This window comes from Acanthisitta chloris, unplaced genomic scaffold, assembly GCF_000695815.1.
Source record: "Acanthisitta chloris isolate BGI_N310 unplaced genomic scaffold, ASM69581v1 scaffold12363, whole genome shotgun sequence".
Lineage (NCBI taxonomy): Eukaryota > Metazoa > Chordata > Aves > Passeriformes > Acanthisittidae > Acanthisitta > Acanthisitta chloris.
The window spans coordinates 8222-34947 of record NW_008663319.1 but is presented as its reverse complement, the minus strand read 5'-3'; the positions used below and the strand labels follow the sequence as shown (position 1 = coordinate 34947).

Here is a 26726-nt window from a genome sequence, read left to right as displayed (position 1 = left end):
CATCCCCATCACGGGTAGGGCTCTGGGCTCCCAGCTTTGTGCCTTGTCTATTTCAGAGGATGGAAGGCTCAATCCCATATTGGCCTTTCACTGATGTGAGAGCTGTTAGGACAGATGACCTAATGGTTTACTTCAGGACTAAACTGAGAAGGTTATTCTATGTCTACCTCTCTATAGTACCTCTCCTGGAATGTCCCTGGATATCACGCCTTCATCCTTTCTAATGTCCTCCAGGTTTGTGTGTGAAATGGGCTGGAATCCTGGTAGGACACTGAGGAGTTGGAAGTTCCTGGAAGAATTTGTGATTTGAAGTTGAAGGGTGTTCTTAACTGCTGGAAATACAAGCACTGATCTGGTCCCAAAGTTGTTGTCTGAGGGTTTGGAATAGTCTGGGTTTGTCTCCATGGGAATGCAGCAGTTCTGATTGCAGTGTAATGAGTGGTTTGAAGTCTGAGGTCACTGTTTTGGGATTGGCTTGGTTGTTGTCATACTAACAGTGTTTGGCACTGTTTGTGCTCAGGCTTCTTTGGAGCTTAACCTTGAAATTCCTGATCCAAGATAACTGAATGTAGTTCAAGAACAAACTTACTTGCTTTTGTAAACCATCTGCACTTAAAAATTCGAATGAGAATCCATTTGATTACCTCTGTGCTTTCTGTCTGAAATGTATTAGCTGTTAGTCGTACTCTGTCACTCCTTTTAGCTGAAACACTCTGACCCCATACTGGGGAGAGAACTAAAAGAGAACCCTTATTCATATAGTGAATCTTCATTATTTTCTTAGCTACTGCTCTCAGTGGTGAGGGTTTGGTGGGCAATTCGGCAACCCCTTGAGTATATACAGACCAGAGTCTTAGTAATTGCCTCAGCATTGTAGCTGCTTATTGCTACCTCCGGTACTATGAGGGCACTAAGTTTTGCTCTCTGGCTCCTTTTGATTGTTGCATGAGCTCATATGCAAGTCTGTGCTGAATAAGTAATTCACAAATGCTTGTTTTGGTATTGGTTTGCTCTCCTTTCATATAAAGGCAAAGTTTGTGTGGTTTAATGCTGTCATAAAAAATTCCAAATAACACAGTGTAAACACAACATTATGTGAGTTCTTTAAAGTGAAGATAGGTGTACAAGTGGCAGATAGTGCTGAAAGCAGTCACCTGTGCAGCCCAGCACTGGAACTGCCCAAATGTGTGGCTCCTTTAAAGCCAAGTTTCAATAGTTACTCTTGGAATTCCTCAGAAGGGACAAAACCAGTTGAATGGAGTGAGCAAGGGACACTGCTGTGCCTCCTGCATCTCTCTGCCACCATCAACATTGTCTTTGAAGTACCTCTGTGACAGGATTTTGTCTTGTTTGATGCCTCTATATCTTGGTCTTTATCTTGCTCTTTGTTTCAAAAAAATTTGATAACCTTTATGGCTTTTTTGTATTTTTCCTTCTAGCCAGTAGATGGAAAAACCTGTATTGCAGCCCCCTGGCATCTCCCAGCGCACATAACCTGAACACAGAGCCAGGCTCCTCCTGTAGCAATGCACTAAACTCTCCTGGGCACCTCAAATCGACTAACAAAGCACTACTAACCTGTGGCAGCTCAGGTATGGCATGTCAGTAGAGCAGTGCAAACCTGCAGTGTGTGAAATGCAAGGAGGGTTACTAATTGACAGAGGGCAAAGTTGTCAAGAGATGCACATCCACCTATGGGGTTTTCTCCTGGTGATGTGCTCTCTCACGCACTCAGGCTCCACCTGTGACATGGCAGAAAGCCTCCTTGCATTCAAATATCTTGCAGTTGTTTCTTGGTTTGGGGTTATAGAACTTTCTCTGTATTTACTGTACTAATTTTAAGTGACTTAAAATAGAAAGCAGCTCTTGGGGAAAGAAAATACTGCTCTGAATAGTGTTATCAGCTGTAGATGTTAACTTGATAGTTACTTGTGTTCGGTTTTCGGCTCTGAGAGTTTGGGGAGTTTCTTTTGGCAATATTGATTCATGTAGATGACAGAAAGCAGCGTTGTGCTGTGACATAAAAGTCTCCAAGGTAAACCCTTAAATTGGCCAAGTGGGCAGCTAAACCAAAATAACTAAAGCTTTCCTTCAGCCTTAATTGTGTTTGAGGAAGATTTCCTACTGCAGAGGCAATGTCTACAAAATTCTTGTTCGCAGCCTGTGTTTTAGGTGTGATAACAAAGCTCCTTCAGCCTCCCTGTGCAGTGCAACTGCTGCCTGAGGAGCCATGGAGGCTCTTCCAGGAGCTTCATTTCTCATCCTTGCTGCAGTCCTTGCTGTTTCCTAGTACAGATGCTTTGCTCTTGAATTTATTCTCAAACGAGTGTTCCTAATGTGTTTGTTTTGTGTGGAAATTGCTGAATCCTCCTATGCATGTTTCAAACCATAAAGCATGTTTAACAGCTTCTGCCTTCAAACTTGATGTTAAATGAACCTTTTTTCCTCCTAAAAAAGAAAAAGGGTTGCCTGCGGATGTTTCCACAGGTAGAGATCTGCTGGAAATAGAAATTAACGCTTCTCTCTGTTCTGCAAACAAAAGGTTGCTGTAGGACTGATGATTTTTGCAAGCTAAACTCTGCAGGGAAACACCTCTAAGATAATTCCTTGTTTTTAATGAGAGGTTGATGGGCAATGCAGGTGTCTGAGCACCTTTAACAGGGAAACAGTTTTTGATGTGTGAAACCAAAGTGTCTTTGCAGCTCCCAGACTGTTCACTCTGCAGATGTGCTGAGGTTGTCAGTGAAAGGCAGGGACAGAAGAGGCTCTGTCTCTGCAGGATATCCATGGGAGTTCATTTCTCTGGTGGCTCTTCCCTGTGTCTTGTGCAAGTGCCAGCATGAGATTAAAGTTCAAAAGGAATTTGAGGTTAATTGGCACAAAGCAGTTTGGTCAATGCCCGTGTAAGGAATGAGTTTTACACCTGAATTTCGAGCCTGGGTTTCCCCCATACATCATCAGGTGCTGCTCCTCCACACTGGTTGAAGAAATAATGTTGGGAACCTGCTGCTTTTTCCTTCCCAACTGGAATTACCCCCCAGCTGGCAAGGGCTGCTCAGCAGTGGTTTTTAGATGCTTTGATGAGAAATGGTTTATTTTAGCATCATTGTTGGGCATTGCTCAGATGCTGCACTGCCTTCAGGTCTTTTGGGAACACAGGAGGCAAAGCTGTGTGAGCTGAAGGGAAAGCTAGTGGTGAATGACACAATCCAGGTGCCTTGTGAGCCTGACTGGGACTCCCGGTGTGTCTCTGCTGTGCTCCAGCCTACTTACTGATTTTAGTTAAGTGATTGTTTCAGTCCCTGCTTGAGCAGGATTTGTTTCCTAAGCTGAATGTGCTGTTAAATGCTCTTAGGCTCTTGCTTCGTCTGATCTTGGTCAGATTGTGGTTTAATTTTGCTTCTTGTGGGTCTAAATCTACATAGTATTAATTGCAACCTTGTCTTGGAGTTAATGAAGGTACAAATTATGTGCTTTCTCCTGAAATAGCTGTAAGGTGTATGGTGTCACGTGGCCAAGCTTGAGGGCTGGCTGTGCCAGGAGCATGTTCTGGGCTCTGGGACACGTGGCACAGCCAAGCACGTTTCCCATGGAGAGACTTTACATCCACTAATCTTTGTGTTTCTAAAATTTCCTGGGAATGTTTATTTGATTGTTTTGGGGGTTTTTTTAAACACAAAGCAGTGTGGGAGTTCTGAAATGGGAAAGGAGATGGAGGTGTGTGTGCACTCACAGATACTGCCCTGAGCAAATAACTACCACTGATGAGATGGTAGCAAGATTCTCCTGCCCTTGCCTGTGAGCTGCTGGGTGATGCTCAGCCTTCCTGCAGGAGCAGCCAGCCCAAGTGTCAGGAATGAGGAGAACCAAGGCAGTTGTGATCCCACACTTGTGTGTACAGCACTACTCACAGCCCTCCCACAGCTTAAGGACAAGTACCAGTGTAACTCCAGAGTTACACAGTGTCTTCTCTCCATTCTTCAGCAGCACACAGTAGTACTCTTATGCCAGAGAAAATCCTGACTTTCTTGACTTAAAAGCAGTAAGAGAGAAAAATTTGCACTTCATGATGATTTTTTTTTTTTTATTCAAAAGGGAAAACTTCCCTGGTGGGAGGATCTTCCCAGTTTGTTCTTTATGACCTGCTGTGTGAACCCTTCCCTGTAAGAGTGAATTTGGTTATGATGAGAGGAAAAAACCCACATAAACGTCAGGCAATGGGAAGAGGTGATTTAGTGTAAACTCTGCTTTGAAAAGCAGAGGGCATGGCTGATTTTTGAGGTTCTGTCCTCTGAAAACTGTCAGTCTTTTTATTCCAGGGATCCTGTTCCTCCACTGATTACTCACCAACACCCAGGGCAGCAGTTGGTATAACACTGCTGCTAAATTTCCTGAGCGATAGTCACCCTTTTCTCAAGTAGGCACAAATAATGGTATTTTAAATATATTTCTAAGCTCAAAATCACCACACGTCCCTCAGCCACCTTCTGGGCAGAATTCCACAGCTTTTCCCTCCACACAGACACTGCCTCCTGAAAACTCCCCCTCTACCCTGCTCTTGTGAGACCTACCTGGAGGGCTGCACGCAGTTCTGGTGTCCCCAGTATGAGAAGGACATGGAACTGTTGGAGTAAGTCTAGAGGAAGCTACGAAGCTGAGAAGAGGACTGGAGCATCTTCCCTACTCCAGGCTGAGAAAGTTGAGGCTGTTCAGCCTGGAGAAGAGAAGGTTGTGTGGGGACCTCAGAGCAACCTGCCAGGATTTAAAGAGGCTCCAGAGAAGCTGGAGAGGGACTCTTTGGTAGGATAGGACCAGACAAGGAGTAATGGATACAAACTGAAAGAGGGAAATGTAGATTAGACATTAGGAAGAAGCTTTTTTCCTGTGAGAGTGGTGAGACACTAGCACAGGTTGCCCAGGGAGGCTGTGGCTGCCCCAACCCTGGCAGTGTTCACAGCCAGGTTGGATAAAACCTTGAGCAACCTGGTCTGGTGGGAGGTGTCCCTGCCCAGGGCAGGTGGTTGGGACTAGATGATCTCTAAGGTCCATTCAAATCCCTTAACATACTATGATACTATCAACTGCAGGCTGAAAACTGAGCAGTGCATTCTCAAGTGATTTCTAACTTGTTCATTATTTCTAGCAGCCACACCTCACCCTCACAACTGCCCTGATGTACTGCTGGGTTGGCTCCTCTGCTGCTCCCTCTGGTTTGGTGTTAGGTTCTGACTGGTGTCCCTCTGCCCACCAGGTTACCTGAGCATGCACTCAGCACTGAGCTCCCAGTCCTCGGTGGACAGTGAGCTGAGCACCTCCGATGACTCCATCTCCATGGGATACAAACTGCAGGACCTCACGGATGTCCAGGTCATGGCACGCCTTCAGGAGGAGAGTACGTGACAGCCACCTCCTTTGGGTCATAGTTGGAGAATTGTAGATGGATTCCCACTGTTCTTCTCCTCATCCTTTCCCCAACACGAAAATCATGTTTGGGATTTGCAGAGGAAAAATCTAGAGTCCCAGACTGCCATCTTGACAGTTGGACAACATTCCCAGGATTACACCTTTTAAAGCAGATAACACTCTTGAAAGTGTTATCCAAGCCCCAGCTCTGGTAAATGTGTAAGGACCCTTTAAAGAAAATGCTCCATCTCAGGTTGTCTGTGAAGTACAGAGGTTTCGTGAGTGACTGTGTCTCACTGTCCCCTTGCTTGAGCAAACACAAGCAGCTGTGGCTGCTCTGTGTATGGCTTGGGGGAACTGACCCAGCTGTGAAAAAATAACCCAGCAGATCGTTTCGGTTCTGCATTTGTCTTTGTCTGAGCAGGCTGCCTACCTGCACCATGAGACAAGGAGCTGTCTAGAGGGCTGAGTTTTACAAGCTATTCATTTCACAAAAGATATAAGTAGCATTTCACTGCTCTGTTGAGTAAACCCAGGAGTTCAGTTGTACTGAAACTGAAACACCTGAATTTACAACTGAAGTTTTGCTCTGGCAAAATGCTTGGAGGCAGCTCTGAAAATCTAACTTAAACGTAAGCTGTTTGTGTCCCAAAGTGGGGGAATTTCAGGGCCCAAAAATCATTAAATCTTTGGGGAAGTTTGTTTTGACTTCAGTGGGATTTGGCTGAGGTCCTAATTGAAGAGCAAGGTGGAACAAAGGGGTTGGAGCTGTGTTTCTGTGCAAGTGAATCACTAATTTGATTACAGGAAACAGAGAATGAAGTTCTCTTTCTTTTGGAGAATGTTTGCTTTTAGTACTGTGTCTTTAGAAATTTAAAAAATTGTGCCCTAGGAATTGGGATATGAGACCAAAAAGAGCAAAACCAGAAGATCTTGCTATCACTTTATTGCAGCTGAGGAAAAGTTGTATTAAAGGGAGTAAAGCAAATAACAGCCTTTTCCTTTCTAAGCTTTTTAATGCTTTGCAATAACTTAAAAAAAAGTCGAGGAAATCCTGTCACATTCCAAAGTTTCCAGTGAAGGATAGAAGGGAACACCTGCTTTTTATTTCAAGTTGCTTCTGTTTTGTCAGGCAGGAAGAGTTCAATGCAGGCATCGGCTGGGGAGGAGCTGTGAATAACGGGAGTGGCAGTACCAGGCAGGGCTGTTTGCACTCACAAATGGTTTGTATCCACCTGTGGAAATGCTAGACTACATTGGACTAAAATTGGACTAAAACATTCTCCCTATAATTACACTTCTATACGTAGTTAACCCACCAGGGCTTCAGGGCCATGTATGGTCCACAATCTCTGGTTGTGTGGGGCATCAGGAGCCATTCAAGTCAATCTGAATGGTAACTCATTAAGCAGCACTGATACTGGTGACACTGTTCCAGCTTAGGGATTCCATAAGCTCTGAATGTCCTACGTAAGGACAGGCGGAACTTGACTCTCCAAGGTGAAATGAATCCGTATCAAAGCATTGCTTTGGAATTCCAGTTGTAGTTGGGGGAGGAATATGTCTCTGTTAACCTGTGCTGACTCTGCCCATGTTGCCCTGTGTCCCCAGGCCTCCGTCAGGACTGTGCCTCCAGCTCTGCCTCTGTGTCGCGGCGCAGCTCCAGCGCGTCCTTGCACTCATTGCGGCGTGGGACCTACAGCGACCAGGAGTTCGACACCTACAGCCTGGAGGATGAGGACGACTGCGACTGCTCACTGTCCTACCGCAGCACCCATAGATACTCCCCATCCCCCCTCAGCTCCCCTCGCTGCCAGTCCCCTTCCTCCAGCCTGGACTATAGCAGGGCCTCTGCATCGCGGATCCGTGCCCCGCGCAGGGCTGTGCAGAGCTCCATGCAGGACAGGCTCAAGTACGCCAACAGCGAAGGTGAGTTCGGGATGGAACGTATGTCCTGTGGGGAAGGGCTGAGGGGGTTGTGTTTCTTCAGTCTCAAGAAGAGGAGGAGGCTCAGGGGTGACCTCATGGCTATCTACAACTACCTGAAAGGGTGTTGTAGAGAGGTGGGAGTTGGTCTCTCCTGCCATGCCTGCAGGGAGAGAGGACTAGAGTGAATAGCCATAGGCCACTCAGATTCAGATTAGATATTAGGAAAAATGTTTCCACTGTTAGGTTGGTCAGGCACTGGAATATTGCCCAGGGAGATGGTGGAGTCACCATCCCTAGAAGTGTTTAAGAGGCATCTGCACCTAGTGCTGGAAGATATGGCTTAGTGTTTAGAGTTTACAGTGGAGTGGCAGGTTAATGTTTGGACTTGAAGATCTTCCAACCCTGATGATTCTATGATTCTGTTCTATGATAGAAGTAATTCTGACACACACATGGCCCCCTGCAGCACTCCATTTTTTCAGCAGGAAGGGACCTGGGGGTGCTGGTTAGCAGCAGCTAGATAGGAGCCAGTGTGTGCCCAGGTGGGCAAGGCCAATGGCACCTTGGCCTGTGTCAAGAATAGTGTGGCCAGCAAGACTAGGGAAGTGATTGTTCTGCTGTACTGGCCACCTCGAATCCTGGGGTCAGTTTTGGTTTCTTCACTTCAAAAAGGACATTGAGGGGCTGGAATATGTCCAGAGAAGGGAACAGAGCTGGGGAAGGGTCTGGAGCACAAGGAGTAGCCAAGGGAGCTGGAGGGGCGCAGCCTGGAGAAAAGGAGGTTCAGGGGGACCTCGCTCTCTATAACTCTTGGAGAGAAGTTTGGGGCAAGGTGGGGTTGGTCTCTTGTGCTATGTCTCGAATGAAGGGACAAGAGGAGATGACCTCAAGTTGTGCCTCAAGGGGAGGTTCAGATTAGATATTAGAAACAATTCCCTGACAGAGTGCTCAGTCATTGGAATTAGTTGCCCAGAAAGGTGATGGAGTCACTGTCTTTGGAAGTGTTCTAGGGTCATCTGGATGTGGCACTTGGGGACATGGTTTAGGGATGATGGTGGTGGTGCTGGGGTGACAGTGGGACTGTGATCTCGAAGGTCTCTTCCAACCATAGTGATCCTGTGATTTCCAAAGCTGTTACTTAATGGAAACTAAGAACTAGATACAGACTCCTCTACTTCTAAATGCATAAGCTTTTCAAGAGAGAGCCTAAGCCATCATCCTCACCATGGCCCCCAGCAGCACCAAACAGGGAGTGTGCTTTGCTTTCAGAGGAGCTGCGCCACAGCATGCCCAACCTGGCCAGGAGCAGCCTGCGCACACTCGAGTCCGTGAGGAGCAGCCGGAGCTTGGAGTCCGACCTGCAGGTGCCAAGCAGTCGAATCCCAAGGACTCAGCAGCGGTCAGCGGGTCAGTGGCATGACTCCCACACACCCTGTTGGAATCTGTTCCCTTTTCTCTCTTGAACCAGCCTTTAAGGCCTGAAGTATTCTTCAAATACTGCTGCCAACTGAGTTATTGTTCCTTCTCTGTTCCCTAGGTCTGACTCCCAGTAAGCTCAGGTACACCTCCGGTGCCGGGCAGTCCCCGCTGACAGTGAGGCACAGCCGGTGAAGGCAGGCTCGGGCACAGCCTCCCTGCTGTCAGCCAGGCAGGCAGTGAAGCCCTGCAGCTACACAGCTCCTGTCACTGGAGGCCGAAAGCCACAGGCGCCTTCGCTGCACACAGGCTCTGCCAGCAGCAGTTGCACTTCCAGAACCACCAACATGGTCACTGTGGCCAAGAACATCCCCCTGAAGGCACGCACAGCCCTGGGGGGGATGTCGGTGCCCAAGGGCAAGGCAACACCCCCATCCAGGAGGTAAGTGGGAGGCTCCAAACCTCATGGACTCGAGTGTCTGCCTTTACTTCACAGCCTAGAAACACTTTACTAATCATGGAATCCAGACTTTGGGTGTGGTTCTCATCTGACTCTCAACCTTTTGGGAACTGAAGTGCTCCAAAAGATTTATAGATCCACTGATCTAATCGGCAGCCTATTACATGCAACTTGATTGGTGTAAATGCACCTGCCAAAATGGGACTACCCATATGGTTACTCCTGACAGCCCTTTCCTCAGGGACAACACAAGTCCTTTAGTGCCACAGCTTTCCTCCAGAACTTGGTCTTCCTGCATTTCATAGAATTCTGGAATGATTTGGGTTGGGTTAAAGCTCATCTTGTTCCACTCCCCTGCCATGAGCAGGGACACCTTCCACTAGACCAGGTTGCTCCAAGCCCTGTCCAGCCTGGCCTGGAACACTCCCAGGGATGGGGCAGCCACAGCTGCTCTGGGTAACAATTACACTTAGGTGGGAAAAAAGCCCAGCTAAACCAACTTCCTCCAAGTGCTGTTCCTTCCTAGCAAGAGCCATCAACATTCCTTCCCTGTCACTGGGAGAATTCAGTCACAGCTTTCCTGTAGGAGGGGGAAGTTTTAACTTGTCCTTTCCTTAATACCCCAAGCCTTGTGCAACCATCCTGTTCCTGCCTTTGATGTGTTTTACTTGGAGTCAGTGCTCTAGTGTCCTTCCTGCCCTGGGAGCACACAAGGTACATGAGACAGACCACTATGTGTTGGGGAGGCAGATAGGAGATTGTATTTAAAATAAAGTGTCTTATTTTAAGCCATCAAGTTATGGAAAGAAGTAGACAAAAATGCAGACAAATCTAGCGGTGCAGCTTTCTGATCTGCTGAGAAATGATAAAACAAGTTTTCCAGGTGCTTGAACTTGGTGCTGCTAGTGCCTGGGGTGTGACTGCAGCAGCTCACCCGTGGCAGGCAGATGTTGGAAAAACCCCCTCAAACTTGTGTCCATCACAGGTCACTAGAGCTTTGGCCCTTGGAGCTGTGACCTGTTTTTTTGTCTCCAACCAGGTTCCTTCAGTCAGCACAGACCCCTCAGGCCCCTGAGGATGACTCCTGGAAGGATGGGTGCTACTGACACTCCAACACACCTTGTGGAGCAGAGCCCCAGCTGGCTGGGCATCACCTTACTGGAAAAGGAACCTCAAGCCCCATCTCACTGCAGACTGTTGTACATATTCCTCTGCTCTCCAACACAAACCATCCTCACCTCCTGCACTGCCAAGAGCCCAAGCTGGTGTGGTGAGACACACAACGGCTTCAACACACAACTGCACCATGAGTCTTCCCAGGAAGACTGAAAATAGCCTTATTTCATCTCCACCCCTGCTGCAGCCCTCAGGAAGGTCTGTCACAGACCTGGGGGAGGCTGGGGGTGTCTTCTGTGCCAGGAAGCAGCTCTGAGCCGGTGCTGTGGGGTGGCAGAGCTTGGGGAGACTAGAAATAGTGACATAGGTGTTAGAATTAAGACTTTTTAAATCCAACCTGATGTACTTGTCTGAAACTCAACAGGGTTTGGTTTATTTTGGTTTTGTTTTTTTTTTTTTTTGTTTTGGGTTTTGTTTTTTTTAATTTCTGTATAGAATGTATTTCTGCTACTTTTTATTGTTTGGTCTAGAGCTGCAGCAGGTTTTTATAACTGTAGAACACTTTTGAGCTGTTGTATCCAGGTGCCAGCACAGATAATGAGCCAAGGAGCAGTACACAATATTTGTGTGGGGTGTGAGCAGGCAGGGACAGGGCCACCAGTTACAAACTGCTGGTTAGCAGCACCTTCTTACCTCAGCTGAGCAAGTTCAACACCAATTAAGAGCAAACTTTTAAAAAACAACCCTTCCTGACAGCTTTGTCTTCAATTGTTTGATCTCTCAGCTGGTTCTCAACTGCCCTGACTTTTGTAGAAGTTTTCTACTGTCTCTTAAGGATTCTGGTCCAGTGTCCTTTCCCTCAGTAAGTGCTGGTTGCTATGAGTACAGTCTTAGTCCAGGAAATATGCACTGATAGCAATGTTCTCCCTGCCATCAATGTGACTTTGATAGTGTAGTTTAATAAAATGTTATGGTGCTGAAATAGATCTACTTTATTCCAACTGTGAGCCTGACTTGGATTGACTTTTGTGCCAGGAATGAGGCTTTTCCTGACAGGTTGGGCCCTCCTGGAGCTCAGCATGGTTAATAAACAGGGATGCAAGTGGTGAGATTTGACCTTTAATTCCTTGGAGTTCAGGAGAATGGGGTGTGTGAAGGAAAACCTATAACAGCACTCAGTTTGTGTCATTTCTAGAACATCCACATGTGGCCTAAGCAGAACCAAAGCCAGGAAGCAACACTCACCCCTGGGAAGCTCTGCAGGACCCTTCACTGCGGAGATCTCTTGTTGGGATCCAGAGATGAAGGAGGAAGAGACAGGAGCTACCACAGTGATGTGTGACTGGCCCAAGCATGTTCCTGCAGCACCAAGTCACCTCACCTAGGACAGTGCCAGCACAGGACTGTCACTGCCAGCCGCTGAGCACTGTTACAGGAGAGAAGTGGCACGTGAGCCTCAACTGGAGCTGCTGCTCACTCTCTGACTCCAATCCCCTCCCTTCCACCTGGGCCAGTGTCAGACACAACTGTTGTTACACACATAGCTTCTCCCTGCCTCAGACAGAGCTCAGCAGGTTCCCAGCACTGCCCTGTTCAGGCTTTTCCTTTATGGAAAAGGTTAATTTCGAATTCTTCTACCTGGTGGAAAAGCTGGAACAAGGTCACATGGATCTTCCCATTGCACTGAAAGGTAACAGACCAGCAACACTTCTGTTTGATTTCTGTAGTATTTGAGGGTTCTCCTGTTGTCTCTCCTGTGCTCTGTACCCCAAAGGTGGGAGCATGCTGGCATTTTCCAGGCACTTCAGTTCTCTGTGGTTGCCTGACAGCTGCTGCTATTTCATGGATACTTAACACTAGGTAAAGTGCAAAAAACTGCCTCAGAGCGTAAAATGTGTAATAGTAGGTTATATTCTAGTTAAAGCCTAGCAGGCAGGACAGATTGTTCCTGTGGATCTCTGCAGCCTGCGGAGATACAGACCTGGGTACACATTTTGGGTGGAGTACAAAGGTATTGAGGTTGGATTCTGCTTGGATTCATGGGCATTTAAAATACAATCTGTTGCTGCCACGTACTGGGGAATGGCTGTCCTGTCTCAGGAGCAAACACTGAGCACAAAGCCCAGCTGTATAAGAACCATGACACCAATGATATGAAACTGAAGTTTGATCCTTTCCTTTTTTGATGCTGTTCCCATGCCAAGTGCTTTCCCTTCAGATTCCAACGTTCACTATCATGTTCAGCCCTGGCTGATACCATTAAAATGTAGCTTTGCCTCAAACTGAGATGACAACAACTCTTAACAGCTCCTGCAAGTTAGGAGGAAATCCAACTCCCTCATCCCAATGCAGGAACTGCTTCCAAACCCTAACGTGTATCAGCACTGAGCATTCCCACAGCAGGTGAAAGACTCCCACAAAACTAAGGAACTCTGCTTTCTGTACAGGAATTTTATTGAAATCAAGTTAACTGTTTTTACACTAATGCCTCAGTGCATCCTTTAAAAGGAAAGGAAGGATTTTCTTTAAAAATTATTTTTACATAAGACATTATTGAAATGAACACAGTAACACCACAATCCCTAAAACATGCACAGCTGGGGCTGCAGGAGCTGAGGGCGAAGGGCTTTCTCTAAGCTTTACATTCCATTTACATAAAAACAAGCAGGTGCCAGTGGCCACTGACACCTTCTGGATAGCAAGATCCCATCACCCTTGGTGAAATTTCAGCCCAGCAGAGAAGACAAATCCAAAGGAGATATAAGTTTATAGGAGAACTCATTATCCAGGACCTGCTGGGTAGCTCCATGGTCAGTGGAACACATGAAGGAGCAGCAGTATGACGTCCCTGCCCTGCCTGTGTCACCAGGAGCCCACAGCACCAGCCATGAGCTCCAGCTCAGTCCCAAATGAAGCCTCCCCTTCCCCAACCTCCACAGCTGTCACCTCTGCACCCATGGATTTATTTCTTCTCTGGGAAAGGAGCCGATGGGCTTCAGGACAGAAGTGCCAACATCCCTGGCCCAGGCAGCAGCGGCTTCAGCTCTGCCAGCCAGGCCTCATTGGTGGTTCAGGTGTGAGCTGGGACAGACACAGCACTCACCACAGCACACCTGACCTGCATTTGGTTATCAGCCTTGGGTTTGGTTTGAATGTATTTCAGAGGATACATTACTACACCCTCTGGCAGAGCCTTTCTTAGAGAAAATCACCATCCATCAACTCCAACCCTCCATCCCTTCTCTGTCCTCCGGTTCTAGCACACATCTTTCAAGGAGAAGCACAAACAGCAGCTACCTGACACCTTATCAAGCCAGAGCAACAGATTGGCCCCAATTTCACCTTGACTAGTGACAGCATTATGTTCATTTTAGTCCACCCTCCAAAGAACAACAGGAGACATAACCTGTGAGAAAGCAGATACATTACTGCAACCTTAACTATGTGCAACTGTCTCCTTTACTGTGTCCATTAAGCCACAAATCAAGGGGGAGATGAGGAAGAAGTGAGGATGAAGAGGCAGCTGAGGTGACCCAACACCCTCCTACCACCTGCAGGAACACCTCCAGAAAAAGGGAGATTTCCCACAGCAGCAGCACCTCTACCTCTCAGTGCACAAAGCCCAAACCGCATTCATTTGGTTACTACCTGGATCACACCTGTGACCTCCATGTGTTGAAGCACGCAGAGCCACATGTGGCCAGATGTGCAGGGAAAGGCACCTGCACCTCCAGGAGCTGTGGAAACTCAAACCATCTAGTCCCTCCCCTGGTAGTTTGGCTCAGCCCACCCTGAACCACCCTCTGACTCCATCCTCATGGGTAGGACAGCTGCAGCCAGTCCTATTCCCCAGCCAAGTGCAAAGCCACACGGACATGGGGCAGCATGCACAGAACCCTCTGGACCCAGGAGGAGTGTCACTGGGACAGAAAAAGGAACAAAACAATCCCTTCAAGTAATCAACCAGCCCTCTCTGGAGGTCCCAGCTGCAGGAGCAGCAACCAGCTGGGCCTGTTTAGGGTGATAAGGCAAAGAGTCTGAAGTCCTGGAGGGACGGAGGGATGAGAAGGTGTCAGTAGTGACGGGTAAGTTACTCTGTAGCTTTGCTTCTTCACACTCCTGTGACTCATCTCCGAGCAACCAGCACAGCTGCCTCCACTTACTTCTGCACACAGTTGGGCCATGCCAGCCCCCCACAGGCTGCTGACAGGATGATGTAGATGATGACCTGGGGAAGGAAAACAGAAATTCTGGAGGGAATTACAGATTTTCATCATTCAGACAACTGCCAAAACACACACTTGGAAACCCCAGGTTGCATTAGGAGGAGCACTGCCAGCAGGTCAGGGAGGTGATCCTGCCCCTGTGCTCAGCCCTGGTGAGGCACATCTGGAGTGCTGTGTCCAGTTCTGGGCTGCTCAGGACAGGAGACATGAAGCTCCTGGAGCAGGTCCAGCACAGACTGTGATGATGGAAGGACTAGAGCATCTCTCTTACAAGGAAAGGCTGAAGGAGCTGGGCCTGTTCAGCCTCCAGAAGAGATGTCTGAGAGGGACCTCATCACTGTCTGTCAGTATCTGCAGGGAGTATCTGTCAAACGATGGATCAGGCTCTGCTCCATGGTGCCCAGCAATTGGACAAAAAGCAACAGGCACGAACTGATGGCCAGGAAACTCCTGGACATAAGGAAGAACTTTCCTGTGCAGTGACCAAGCACTGAACAGATTGCCCAGAGTGGGTGTCAAGTCTCCCTCACTGGAGGTATTCCAGAGCTGTCTGAACGCAATCCTGTACCACGTGCTCTGGGCTGACCCTGCTTCAGCAGGGAGGTGGGACCAGATGACCGACTGTAGTCCCTTCCAGCCTGGTGCAGTATGGGATTCTGTGATTCATCAAGCCCCTAAAGAACCTGCCCAACCCTCTCCTCTCCCCACATCCCTGCAGCAACACAAGGCTGAGAATGTCCTCCAGGAGCATACGGAGTTAGGTTTGGTGGTGACAAAGTGCTTCACACACTGAACCTGCAGTTCCCCTCCAGCACCCACACACTGCTCTCCCTGCAGGTCACACAGGCTGGAGGGGCACTGCCACACCACAAACAGCTCCTTCAGAGTTAAGTAAGAAGAGGCCTAAGAAGCCACCACAGCTAGAGCAGTGCAGCCATGAACCCAGACCTCAGCTGCACACACGCAGCTCACTGCCACGGTGCTCCACATTCCTCTTGTGGAATCATGAAGGCTGGAAAAGATCATCAAGTCTAACCTTCAACCAAATCCCACCGTGATCATCAAACCATATCACAAAATGCCATATCCACTTGTTTTCTGAACACCTCCAGGGCTAGTGACTCCACCACTGCCCTGGGCAGTCCCTTCCAGTGCTTAACCACTCTTTCAGCAAAGAACATTTTTCTAATATCCAACCTGAACCTCCCTGGTGCAATTTAATGCCATTTCCACAGTTCCCTGGGAGCAGAGCCCGCCCCCCACCTCACCACCACCTCCTGTTAGGGAGTTGTAGGGAGCAAGAAGGTCCCCTTGAGCCTCCTTTTCTCCAGGCTGAGCACCCCCAGCTCCCTCAGCCATTCCTCATAAGATTTATGTTCCAGCTCCTTCACCCTTTCCTCACACAAGATCATCAAACCCCTTGTTTTACAGCCAACACCTTTGAGGCAGAGCTCAGCATGAGGGTCGAAGGACAGGAACATGGGGTTGGTGTTTCCTAGAGGTTCAGCCTGATGGAGGAGCTGTAGGTTCCTGTGCTCCACACTTACAAGGGACACGATGATGATGACAATGGTGAGCTTGAGGTTCTTCATACACATGGCTCGAGCAAGGTTCCTGCTGGTTGTTTTGAAAGTGACTGACTGGAAGAGGAAGGAAAACAAGGAATTAATTCCTGAAGGAAGCTGTATCCCAGGAAACTCCATGAAGAGGCACATGCTTTTCCTAACCACTACCCCTCTAATAACCCAAACCACAGCAGTTTTCTACTCCAGAACCATTTAACTCCTGTTAAGACTAAACAGGCATCAAGAGAAAACTCTCCCACACCACTCCAGGGGAAAGATAACGTGTACAAGTCAGTCCACAGTCATCTTAGGAGATAATTCCAGGGACACTTTCCACTAGCTCAGGTTGCTCCAAGCCCCATCCAGCCTGGCCTGGAACACTTCCAGGAATGGGGCAGCCACAGCTGCTCTGGGCAACCTGTTATGGAAAGCTTATAGTTGTCCCATTCCAAGTCTCCTCTCTGTATCCTTCAACTCCACTCATTCCGAATAGGGTTTGGTCTCCAAATGACCCCAAATCCCTACCAGGCTGGGTCAGTGCAGCTGTTTCCACACCCTTTCCCTGCACAGCTCAGGAGAGGTAGTACCTGGAAGCAGCCAGCCCAGCAGCTCCCTCCACTGGGCATTCCCAAGCTTTTCCCACAAACCACCCTTCGATGGGGCTGCACCAGGCAGGAACTGCATCCTGTGAACTGTACTTCTGACTTAGAGCCCATTCCCAAGCTGGAGAACTTCACCCTGGATCTCCTAGGACACTCACCACAGGACTGTAGGACACTGGAAGTGTTTCCCATCCCTTCATGTCCTGTTTGGTTTCACAGAACCAGCACTCCCCGCAGGAGCACTTTCAGCCTAATTGCTGAAGGAATTCCAGTGCCTCTGCCTAAAGCATTACCTGAGGTGACACTACTGTCACCACCTGAGGATGTGGCAAGGTTTAAACTATGGAGCTGGAGGACAGGTTTTCCTGATGGATAAGCTCCAGGCATCTCCACTGGTTCCTCAAAACATGGAGACTTTCTGCCAGCCTAGAGACGTTTGGATGCCCACAAGCCCCACACAGGAGATCCTGGCACTCTCCCAGGCTGAGGACTGGCTTTGGAGGGTTGGCTGCCACAGGAACTGGGCACCAAGCCAGGATGCTGCAGAGGAAGATGCTGAGCCAGGGCTAGGGATTCCCAGAGTGCACAGCACTTTACTAGATAACACAGTGCTTTAGAATTATGTTAAATTTCAGGGGTTTTTTAGTCTTCTCTCACTTAGAAACACTCCATGAAGCTCCAGAGACTTTTACAGGGTATTTATGTGGAACAACTCAGCTGTTCTTAAATCAGCTACACTTTCCCTGTTGGTGTATCACAACAGCTCCACAGATTCACATTTTTCAGTCTACCTGCATCAAGCTGACTTCACACTGGGCTGCAAGAGAAGATTCAATTCTGATTGTATCTTTCCTATCAATCCTGGAAAAGTGTGGGTTTTCCCCACCTTGGGCACAAGAGATGAAGACAACAACCGCCTCAGCTGGTGCTGGCAGAGTGTCAGCCTGTGGCTGGTTGTGGCACAGAGGAGCAGGTGTGAGCTGGTTCTTTCCCAGACTGGGATGCAGCTGGGAAACAGCTTTAAGGAGGGGAGGGGTAAGACACAACCCATGTGTAACACAAGGAAGGGTTACCTGCAGGTCTAGATACTTGTGTGTCTGTATAACTGTCTCTGGACTCTGGTCTCCACCTCCCCTGCTCCCTGTGGAGCACAGCTGATGCAGGAATACTATTTCCCCATTCCCAAGTTTTCCTCCAGACTCACCGAATCCACAAGATTCTCTGTTTTATCAATTAGCAGCTCCAGCTTCTCTCCTCTTTGTGCCACAAGATCTGCAGAAAGAGGCAAAAATCCAGATTTGATGGTAGAATACCAGTGCAAAAAGCTGCTTCCAACACCCAACTCCAAGCCAGGAGCTCTTGGCTGCAGTTTATTAGGCATTAAGCAGTTCTCAGCCTTTCCAGGATTGTCAGGGACTTCAGAAATAGCCTCATACCAGACAAGCTGTTATGGGACTAAAGTTTGGTCAATTCCAGATCTAACCTTCTATTTTGAATGGTCAGACTTGTCAGAAACCCGAACCAGAGTCTGACACAAAATAAAGCTACAGAGAGCATTTCCCAAGGGAAGCAGGTACCTATGTTCCGGACCATGATTCCTTTGAGCTCATCAATCTGGGCCTGTGTCTCTGCCACTTGGTCAGGGCCTTTGCTCTCAGAGTGGTACTTCTGCAACAAAGAACAGTCAGTGACAGCAGGACCTCAGCAAACCAACAGTCAGTAACAGCAGGAGCTCAACAACCCAACAGTGACAGCAGGAGCTCAAGGAACCAAGTCAGTGCCTGCAACTTCCAGAGGACCCAGAAGTAACAACTTCCTTTGAAAGTTGAAGCAACTGGCAGCAAGGAAGGACAGGTAAGACAGGAATCTGTGTGATATTGTTCACTGTGGTCCCACATATCATTTCTAAACTATTTGTGAAGGCAACACGCTTTGATGACTTTTTCTACATCTCTCCAGAACACGTGAAGGGATTTCAGCAATTCCATAAGCAGAGCAGCATGGAGCCATCTCCGCAGGTGAGCCTCAGAGGCAGTTCCAGCAAAGACGAGGAATGCCTGTGGACTGGAATGCCACACCAGATGTTGAAGGTGGCCAGTTTGAGTAGTCTGATTGCCCTTCTGATAGGAAATGAGCAGCCAGGAGCCAGTCCAGGTTCTGGAGCCACCCAGGAGGATCTCCCATGTCATCTCCACTCTAAGGTCTGGCACTTGCTGACAGTTTTGCTGCTATCCAGTTCATCTAGTGTTGCTAACCTGAGCATTACATCTGTCATTCCTCCCCCTTAAGTCCCTTCAGAAGTGACAGGGACTTCCCTCAGACTGTTTGTCCAGGTTCTGGGCTCATAGTGACCTTTGGTGCACTTAGGGAGTGGGTGAGAGCAGCACTAGCCAACACCCAGGGTAAAAGGAACCTCACAGTGTTTGCAGAATCCAAGGAGGAAGACTGAAGTCAGCATCAGGTACCCAAGTTCTGCTATTCCTGGATGGATTTTAAGTCACTGTTCCCATCACGACTGCTCCGCTCGAGGTTCACCCACATTGCTGCTCAACCTCCAGTTTTATCCTGGATCAGAGTTCAATTTGCATCCATAGCTGACAGCACATGGAGCAAGAGTCTAACACTGACACCATCCACGTGGTCAGGCCATAACTGCTGGTTATAGCACCAAATCCAACAACTCCTCTGAACCTTCTCCTCAGTGGACAGATGTTTGGGAGAAGGTGCAGACTGGCACACCATCAGAGCTGGTTACTGGTTTTACTGGGAGTGTAGCCTCTCTTCCCAGGATTATCTGTGTGCTGCACTTGCGCTGGAGTGTGATTTCTGCCTCCCCCTAAACCTCACACTAGTGCCAGGAATCACCTGGATAGCATCCCTGCTCCTGCCCTACAGGTAATGTCAGTCAGGCTCTCACCTTGGACAGCACTGGGAGGGAAGACCTCTGTCATCACTTAACTCCTCTTAGGTGATGCCTGGATTGCCATCAATATGCAAAAGCTAAGGCAGGCAGCTCCTCCCATGCTTTAAGATATGGAAAGGCTGAATTTTCAGAGGAATGTCAGCACCATGGCTCTGAGGACCTCCTGGCTCTTCTGATAAGGAAATTCATTAAGCTTATTCTGGCCCTGAACAGCTCACAAACTGATGCATCAGCACTTCATGTAGTTTCAGTCCCCACATATCAAAGCCTCATGGAGAGGGAAAACTCAGTTCTATCACACAGTGGAAGTTAATCTCATTTATTATGCACTGGCACTGTTATTCCTTGCTCTCTCTCTACTGTGTAAGCCAAAGAACAGCTCCTGAAATGAGCTATGTGCAATCCTCTGTGATCCAAACCACCTTCACCAGTCACTGTGGGCACCAACACATGGCTCCTGTCCCAAATTCCAGGACAAACTTCAGGCAGCAACAGTGCAGGTGCAAATCCTCCACCTTCCCCTCCCTCAGGGTCCTGCCTCACCCTTCACCTCAACACACTAGTACAGCTGTGAGTGTTCCAAAATTTCTACACTTAGAGGCCAGAGCTTTGCTCAGACATCCCCAGCAAAGGGCTCCTCCTCCTGCACCTGGAACATCACCAAACCTGTCACTTCCCACACATAAGCAGGAAAAGAGACACACCTGCCATGGAGAACAGCAGCAGCACTAATGTGCTTACCAGCTACAGAAGAGCACTGAGAATCTCCTACCCCATGTGCTCAGCACCAGTGTAGCTGCCCTAGCTACAAAGTGTGTTCAAGCCCTGAAAGCCAATATTCCAAGGACATCTGGTCTTTAATTCAAGAGATACCTCAAAAAAAACCCCAAAACAACCCAACAAACAACCTCAAACAGACACTATTCAGGTTTTCAAGTTGTCTGCAGTCAATTAAAGTCTCTTAAGAGTGGAGATACAAGCCCTTTCCTCACAGACCTTCCTGCAGCCTGAGGGTTTGTTCACTAGTAAGACTATTGATCGTCCAAGTCACCAGGCAGTTATTTATTCCTTCTCTATCTTCCATCTGACTTCACTCATGTAACTTGACGTTCCCTCTAGCAGCAGGCCTGTCCTCCCCTCAGGTGCTGGGAGTGCAGCACTGCAGCCCAAACCCTGGGGAGAAGCAGGAACAGCATCATTCCCTCTACATTAACAGCTCATGTTTTAACAGCAGCCCAACCCCACACCCAGAACAACTGCTCTCTGCTTTTTGTCCTCCTCTCCCCCATGAAAAGCCCCACAGCAGCAGAGCAGGGTGTGTGCAGGCCCAGGTTACACAGCAAGTCAAGAAAAGTTAATTATGTGCTCTGTGAAAGGTTCTTGAAGGGAGATGCAAACACTGCTGTGCACTGAAATCCTTCAGAAGCTCATCCAAATGCTGCTAGGAATAAAACAGATAAAGCAACACAATGATTTCAGATCTCTCCTGGCAGCTGTGGGCTCTGCACACCTCAGATACACAGATTCACAGCAGACAAACAGCTCTCGTGACCACAGGCTGGACATCAAGGCTCTGCCAAAGCCCTGTGGTAAGCAAAATCAGCACAGAACTCCTCTGCACTCCAAGAGGGAAGCAGATTCCAGCCCAACCTTTCCCTTCAGGAGTCCAAGAACAGACCCAGAGTAGCTAGAATAGTCTTCTGAAACTGGGAATTTCTTTCAAAAGAGATTGACAGTGTTCTGCCTGTGCAGAATCCAGACTGGAACTATCCCAGTAGAGCAAACTCATCTTGCAGACACCACAGTGCCTGGACTTGGAATCCAGCATTGTCCTCAACATCAGCTGGGAAGGGCAAGTTGAGGGTGAAAAAGATCTTCTCCTCACTTGTGCAATCCCCTCACACTCCTCTTTTTGGGTCTGCAAGGATCCAAAGCAAATCTTAACTCAGGGACCTTTCATGAGTCATTTATCCTGCTCTTGAACCTCCTTCCTTCTGCTCCTCCTACCCATTTTGGGAATTAAAATCCATGGAGTCTCATTGCAAGCTGGAGATCTACCACAGTTCTGTGCTTGACTGTGATCCAAGCCCAGATTTCTTTCTTCCTGACAAGCACAGTGCCACAAGCAAACACCCTGTCATGCTCCAGCAGCCACTGGAAATGCCAGGAACAGAAAGGAAGGGAAGTAGGAGGCAGTCAGACACCCAAGTTCTGTAGCTGAACAGAACAGGAGTACCACGTTTGTCCTGCTGTCAGTGACAGCAACATCCCCTTGCATTGGAGGGGAATGGGAACCAGGCTGGACATTTCCAATGTTACCATTAAGCTCTAGCTCCAGTGCAGGTACCTGGGAGAGTTAATCCATCACTGTTAACCCATTTTCACCCTTAATTGTGAAGCAACCCAGCCACAGGATAAGCTTGAGTACAGCCACCTCCCCCTTTCCATTCAGTTCCCAGGGAGAAAACACAAGGGCAATTCCTGGGAAGAAGTTTGGCTAAAGAAGTAAAGAATCTCAGTAAGTAAAGTAAAGAATCTCACCAGCTGTGCAGCTAAGACACTGGAGAACTCACTGTTCATGGCATAGGGAAGGGCTGTCTGGGCCCTCGAGCCATATGTGGTCTGAAACCTCTTCTTGATCTCATTCAGGAAGGTGAAGGCTCTGGATCGTTCAAAGTCCTGGAAGGGACAGAGCACAGCACATCAGGAACGGACACATCAGCAGTGAACACTGTCTACCTTGACTTCAGCAAGGCTTTCGACACTGTGTCCCACACTGGAAAACTTAAGAAGTGGGGGTTGAATGAGTGGATTGAGAACTGGCTGAGCGACAGATCCGAGAGCTGTGATCAGTGGCACAGAGTCTAGTTCAAGACCTGTCCCTAGTGATGTCCCCCATGGTTCTATACTGTTTTGTTCAGCTTATTCATCAATGACTTTGACAAAGGGACAGAGTGCCTGCTCAGCAAGTTTGCTGATGATACAAGACTAGGAGGAGTAGCTGATACCTCAGAGAGCTGTGCTGTCTTTCAAAGGGAGCTCAACAGGTTGGGGAGATGGGCAGAGAAGAACCAACTGAGATTCAACAAGGACAAGTGCAGGTCCTGCACCTGGGGAGGAACAGCTCCAAGCACCAGGACAGGTTGGGCACTGACCTGCTGGAGAGCAGCCCTGCAGAGAACCTGGTGGACAACAAGCTGTCCATGAGTCAACAGTGTGACCTTGTGGCTAAGAAGGTCAATGGAATTCTGGGATGCATTAATAAAGTACTGCCAGCAGGTCAAGGGAGGTGATCCTGCCTCTCTACTCAGCCCTCTTGAGACCACATCTGGAGTACTGTGTCCAATTTTCAGCTCCTCAGTACAAGAGGGACATGGAGCTCCTGGAGCAGGTCCAGCAGAGGGCAACAAAGATGATTAGGGGACTGGAGCACCTCATTCATGAGGAAAGGCTGAGGGAACTGGGCCTATTCAGTCTCAAGAAGAGATGACTGAGAGGTACCTCATTAATATATACAAGTGCATGAATGGGAAGTGCCAATATGATGGATCAGACTCTTCTCACTTGTGGAAACCAATAAAACAAGAGGTAACAGGCAAAAACTGGTGCATGGGAAGTTCCACCTCAATATGAGGAAGAACTTTACTGTGTGAGCTACTGAGCACTGGAACAGGTTGCCCAGAGAGGTTGTGGATTCTCTCTCACTGGAGGTATTCAAGAACCGTCTGGGTGCAATCCTGAGCCATGTGCTCTAGGGTGGCCCTGCTCGAATAGGCTGGACCAGATGACCCACTGTGGTCCCTTCCAACCTAACTGATTCTGTGAATACTGACATGCACAGGGCATGGAGGTAGTTGGAGAGAGACACAGGCAGGTCAGTGTGGGACACTCTGGGGTTGGACTGAGGTTGGAAGCAGTCAGACTGCAGTCCCAACTGGATAGCCACAGTTCTAACTCTGTGCCTGGCACCTTTCTGCAGTGAAAACCTTTTACTTTAGCATATGAAGGATTGAGGAGCATCAGTATATTCCACTGACAACTGAAATGGCCTCTACATCACCAGCCCACTGCACTGGGGCTAACAGAGAAACTAGTAAAAACTAGAACTTCATCTCAAAGCTAACAATTCATATGCAGCGGGAGCTGTCCCTGCCCATGGCAGGGGGGGAAACTAGATGATTTTTAAGACCCCTTCCAACCCAAACCCTTTCAGGACCCTATGATTTGATTTCCAGGCTTATATTTCAAAGCTGTCACTGATGTGAATGAGAACACAAGCAGTAGCTCCCATGGGGAAAAGGCACCTCAGATCAGCACCCACTAATAACTGACATACAGATACAAGAAACCCCAAACTTGCAAAGGACCTCACCATGCAATAGCTGTAATCAAAGTACTCACATCATCTGTGATGCAGAGGTATATGATCCTGTCCTGGCAGATGTAATGGAACAGGTAACTGCAAAGACAAAAAAAAAAGAGGAGAAAAAGATCATTTGAAGCTGCCACAGGACTCATTTTCCAGAAGATACTCCTGCCTGCAGGACATTCAGGGGCTGGAAAAGAGCAAATTCCAGGTACTCTACAGGAACTGACATGACATATCTTAGCCAAATGTTCAGGTAAGTGAGGGTGGTGAGGCACTGGCACAGGTTGCCCAGAGAAGCTGTGGCTGCACCATCCCTGGAAGGCAGATTGGACAGGGCTTCGAATAACCTGGGCTAGTGGACGGTGTCCCTGCCCATGTCAGGGGGTTGGAAGTCGACAATCTTTAAGGTCCCTTCCAACCCAAACCATTCTGGGATTCTATTCTGCAATTCTCAGTGTTTCCATTCTGATGAGTTACACTGAACTAGAGACCACCTACACGTGGTGGTCCTCACTGTGGTGAGGACCTCCTCACTGTGGTGGTCCCCCACTGCCCTCATGTATTTCACAACTTCCAGGCTTAAAAGCAACTTGGGTGGACATTTAGTTACCAAAAAACTTCTGTTCCACGTTCTTGGAAACACAAAGTCTTGAGAGATCCCCAGGGGTAAGACTTATGTCTAATCCTAATCAAAGTGCACACAAACATCCAGGAACTATCACATGTGACAAGAGCAGCACCTAACTGAGATGACCACAAAGGTATCACTGCAGTCACCACTGAAATGGACCACATGAATACTCTGTGTTTTCCCTAATTAAAAAATCCGTGTATCCTTTCACTTTGACACTTGTGTATTCCCAAAAGTTTCCCCAGGAACCATTTGGAGCCTCTCACAAACCTCAGAATAAAGCAAGTTAATGCCTTGTCCTGCTCCAAGGGCACAGTTCAGGAGCTTTCACACTCAGCTGTTGTATTACGGAATTAAGACAACACCAAAATAAGCTTTAGGAATGGCCTAGAAGTAGAGTTTACTGCGCTGAAGTTCTGTTCCCATGAAAAAAATTTAAAAATCCTTCCATTACCACAGCTCTTCTGGCAGGAGAGAGGTGAAGCTTCTCTGGGACTACCTTGTAGGCTCCCCAGAGACTCAGAAGAATCTTAGCAGCAACAGAATAACCCCAAGAACTCCTGATGCCACAGGGATGGTTTCCCTTGGAGATTGTAGAAAAGACACAGAAGTTCTTGTTAAAAACAAAAAGAACTCATTACATGAGTTTCAGAAGTTCAAAGAAACTCCAGTTTTTTCCTGTTTCAGAAAAGGAAAAACTATTTTACACAGATACCAGGGAATTTTCTAGCCTACAGTCTGGGACCCTGGCAAGGCAGAGGATCCCTGAAACACGACAGACAGGAGGAACAATAACTCCTTGTGCTCATTCATCTTCACAGCTTTAATGTTCTGCCCAGTTATCTGTAAAATGCACCACAGCACTCCTAAAACTCAACTTTTTAGTTAATGGAACAGCACTCAAGGCAAAGTTAGTTCCCTTCACTCAGAGGAAATAACTGAATCCTTAGAACTACAGCAGAAAAAAAATCCTTCAGCATCCAAGGCAGGACAGACCACAGAGCAGACAGATTTTTCCTCCCACGCCAGGGAAGGGTGCCAGAAAAAAAATCCTTCAGCATCCAAGGTAGGACAGACCACAGAGCAGACAGATTTCTCCTCCCACACCAGGGAAGGGTGTGGGAAGACTACTCCAATTCTCATCTTTGGAATCCTCAGGCAGCCAGAACAGCTCCAACACCACCGCTTGGGGAACAGAGAGTATCAGCCATGCTGCCAATGTTAAAAAAAGAGCTGGAGTCCAACAACCCTATATTTGCTTTTTCCAGAGCTGTTTTAGGCTGCTCACCAGCACATTAACTCACCTACTTCACATGTACAGTAAGACCCAGGCAATGTAACATCTAATCCCAACACTGTTGAAGGACTGCTCAGAGGTCTGCAAAAATCTTGGGAAAAGTCTTTGTGTTGCACAGAGTGGATTTGTGGCAGCTCAGGTGACTCCACACGACCATCCTGAAAGCACACAGGATCCACAAGCGACCCACAAAGGGAAACAGTTTTACCTAAAGCCATGCTGAAGCCTCAGAAAAGCCAGTGAAGGATTCCATAAGCCAAACTCTAAAGATTCCACAGCTGAGCACCCTCCGGCTCACTTTGGAGTGGCATAAAAATAGAAACCTTGATTTGGGATCAATTGCCTTGGTCCTTGCTGCTTGAGCCAAACTCAAATCCTGTTATGCTGCAAAGTTCTGGGCAAAAAAAAGTAGCTGCTGAGCTGAATGCACACTCCCTCAGCCAATACACATCCAAATGGGAATTGGGACAGAAAAACCACACAATTACAGAAAAAAACTCCAAACACGCTCTGTTTATTCCTGCCCTGTACATGCTCACTGGTTTCCTCCCAGACCCAGAGGAGAGGTGTTACTCACTTTCCATGGGAATAGGTCAGTTTGTTGTTCTCGGATGGGATTTTCGCCAGGATCTGCTCTGTCACCTCCAGGAAGTTTCCTCCACACCAGGCATGTTTGGCCAGGATGGTGGTGCCCCTTGCCACGACAGCAAACAGGATAGCCATGGCCTCCCAGTGCCTGGAAAGACAAACACTGCAAGATTAACTCTGGTCCTTCGACACAGGAGACTC

The 26726-nt window shown here is 48.1% G+C and overlaps 2 protein-coding genes across 3 annotated transcripts in view; one reads left to right on the top strand and one right to left on the bottom strand.

The window, feature by feature from the left end:
* LOC103798675 (SLAIN motif-containing protein-like) overlaps positions 1 to 10314 on the top strand; it is a gene marked incomplete at its 5' end in the record, with an annotated part of 22242 nt that extends 11928 nt beyond the window's left edge. The window contains 7 exon segments of the mRNA XM_009070953.1: positions 1440 to 1592; positions 5252 to 5392; positions 7015 to 7332; positions 8602 to 8739; positions 8870 to 8931; positions 8934 to 9190; positions 10248 to 10314. Of these exon segments, the coding sequence (XP_009069201.1) occupies positions 1440 to 1592; positions 5252 to 5392; positions 7015 to 7332; positions 8602 to 8739; positions 8870 to 8931; positions 8934 to 9190; positions 10248 to 10314 (1136 nt within the window).
* A 3962-nt stretch (positions 10315 to 14276) lies between these two features.
* VAMP7 (vesicle-associated membrane protein 7) lies at positions 14277 to 26660 on the bottom strand. Of its 2 annotated transcripts, XM_009070950.1 has the most exons (7): positions 26515 to 26660; positions 24042 to 24099; positions 22182 to 22319; positions 18295 to 18385; positions 17922 to 17989; positions 16098 to 16190; positions 14277 to 14552 (listed from the first exon to the last, which is right to left on the bottom strand). In XM_009070950.1, the coding sequence occupies exons 1-7, from the start codon at positions 26658 to 26660 to the stop codon at positions 14484 to 14486; spliced, it is 663 nt and encodes a 220-aa protein (XP_009069198.1). In that variant the 3' UTR covers positions 14277 to 14483. The 2 variants fall into 2 exon arrangements, with proteins under 2 accessions (XP_009069198.1, XP_009069200.1); XM_009070952.1 differs by lacking the exon at positions 24042 to 24099 and having other exon boundaries at positions 26580 to 26660.
* Positions 26661 to 26726: the final 66 nt, after the last annotated feature.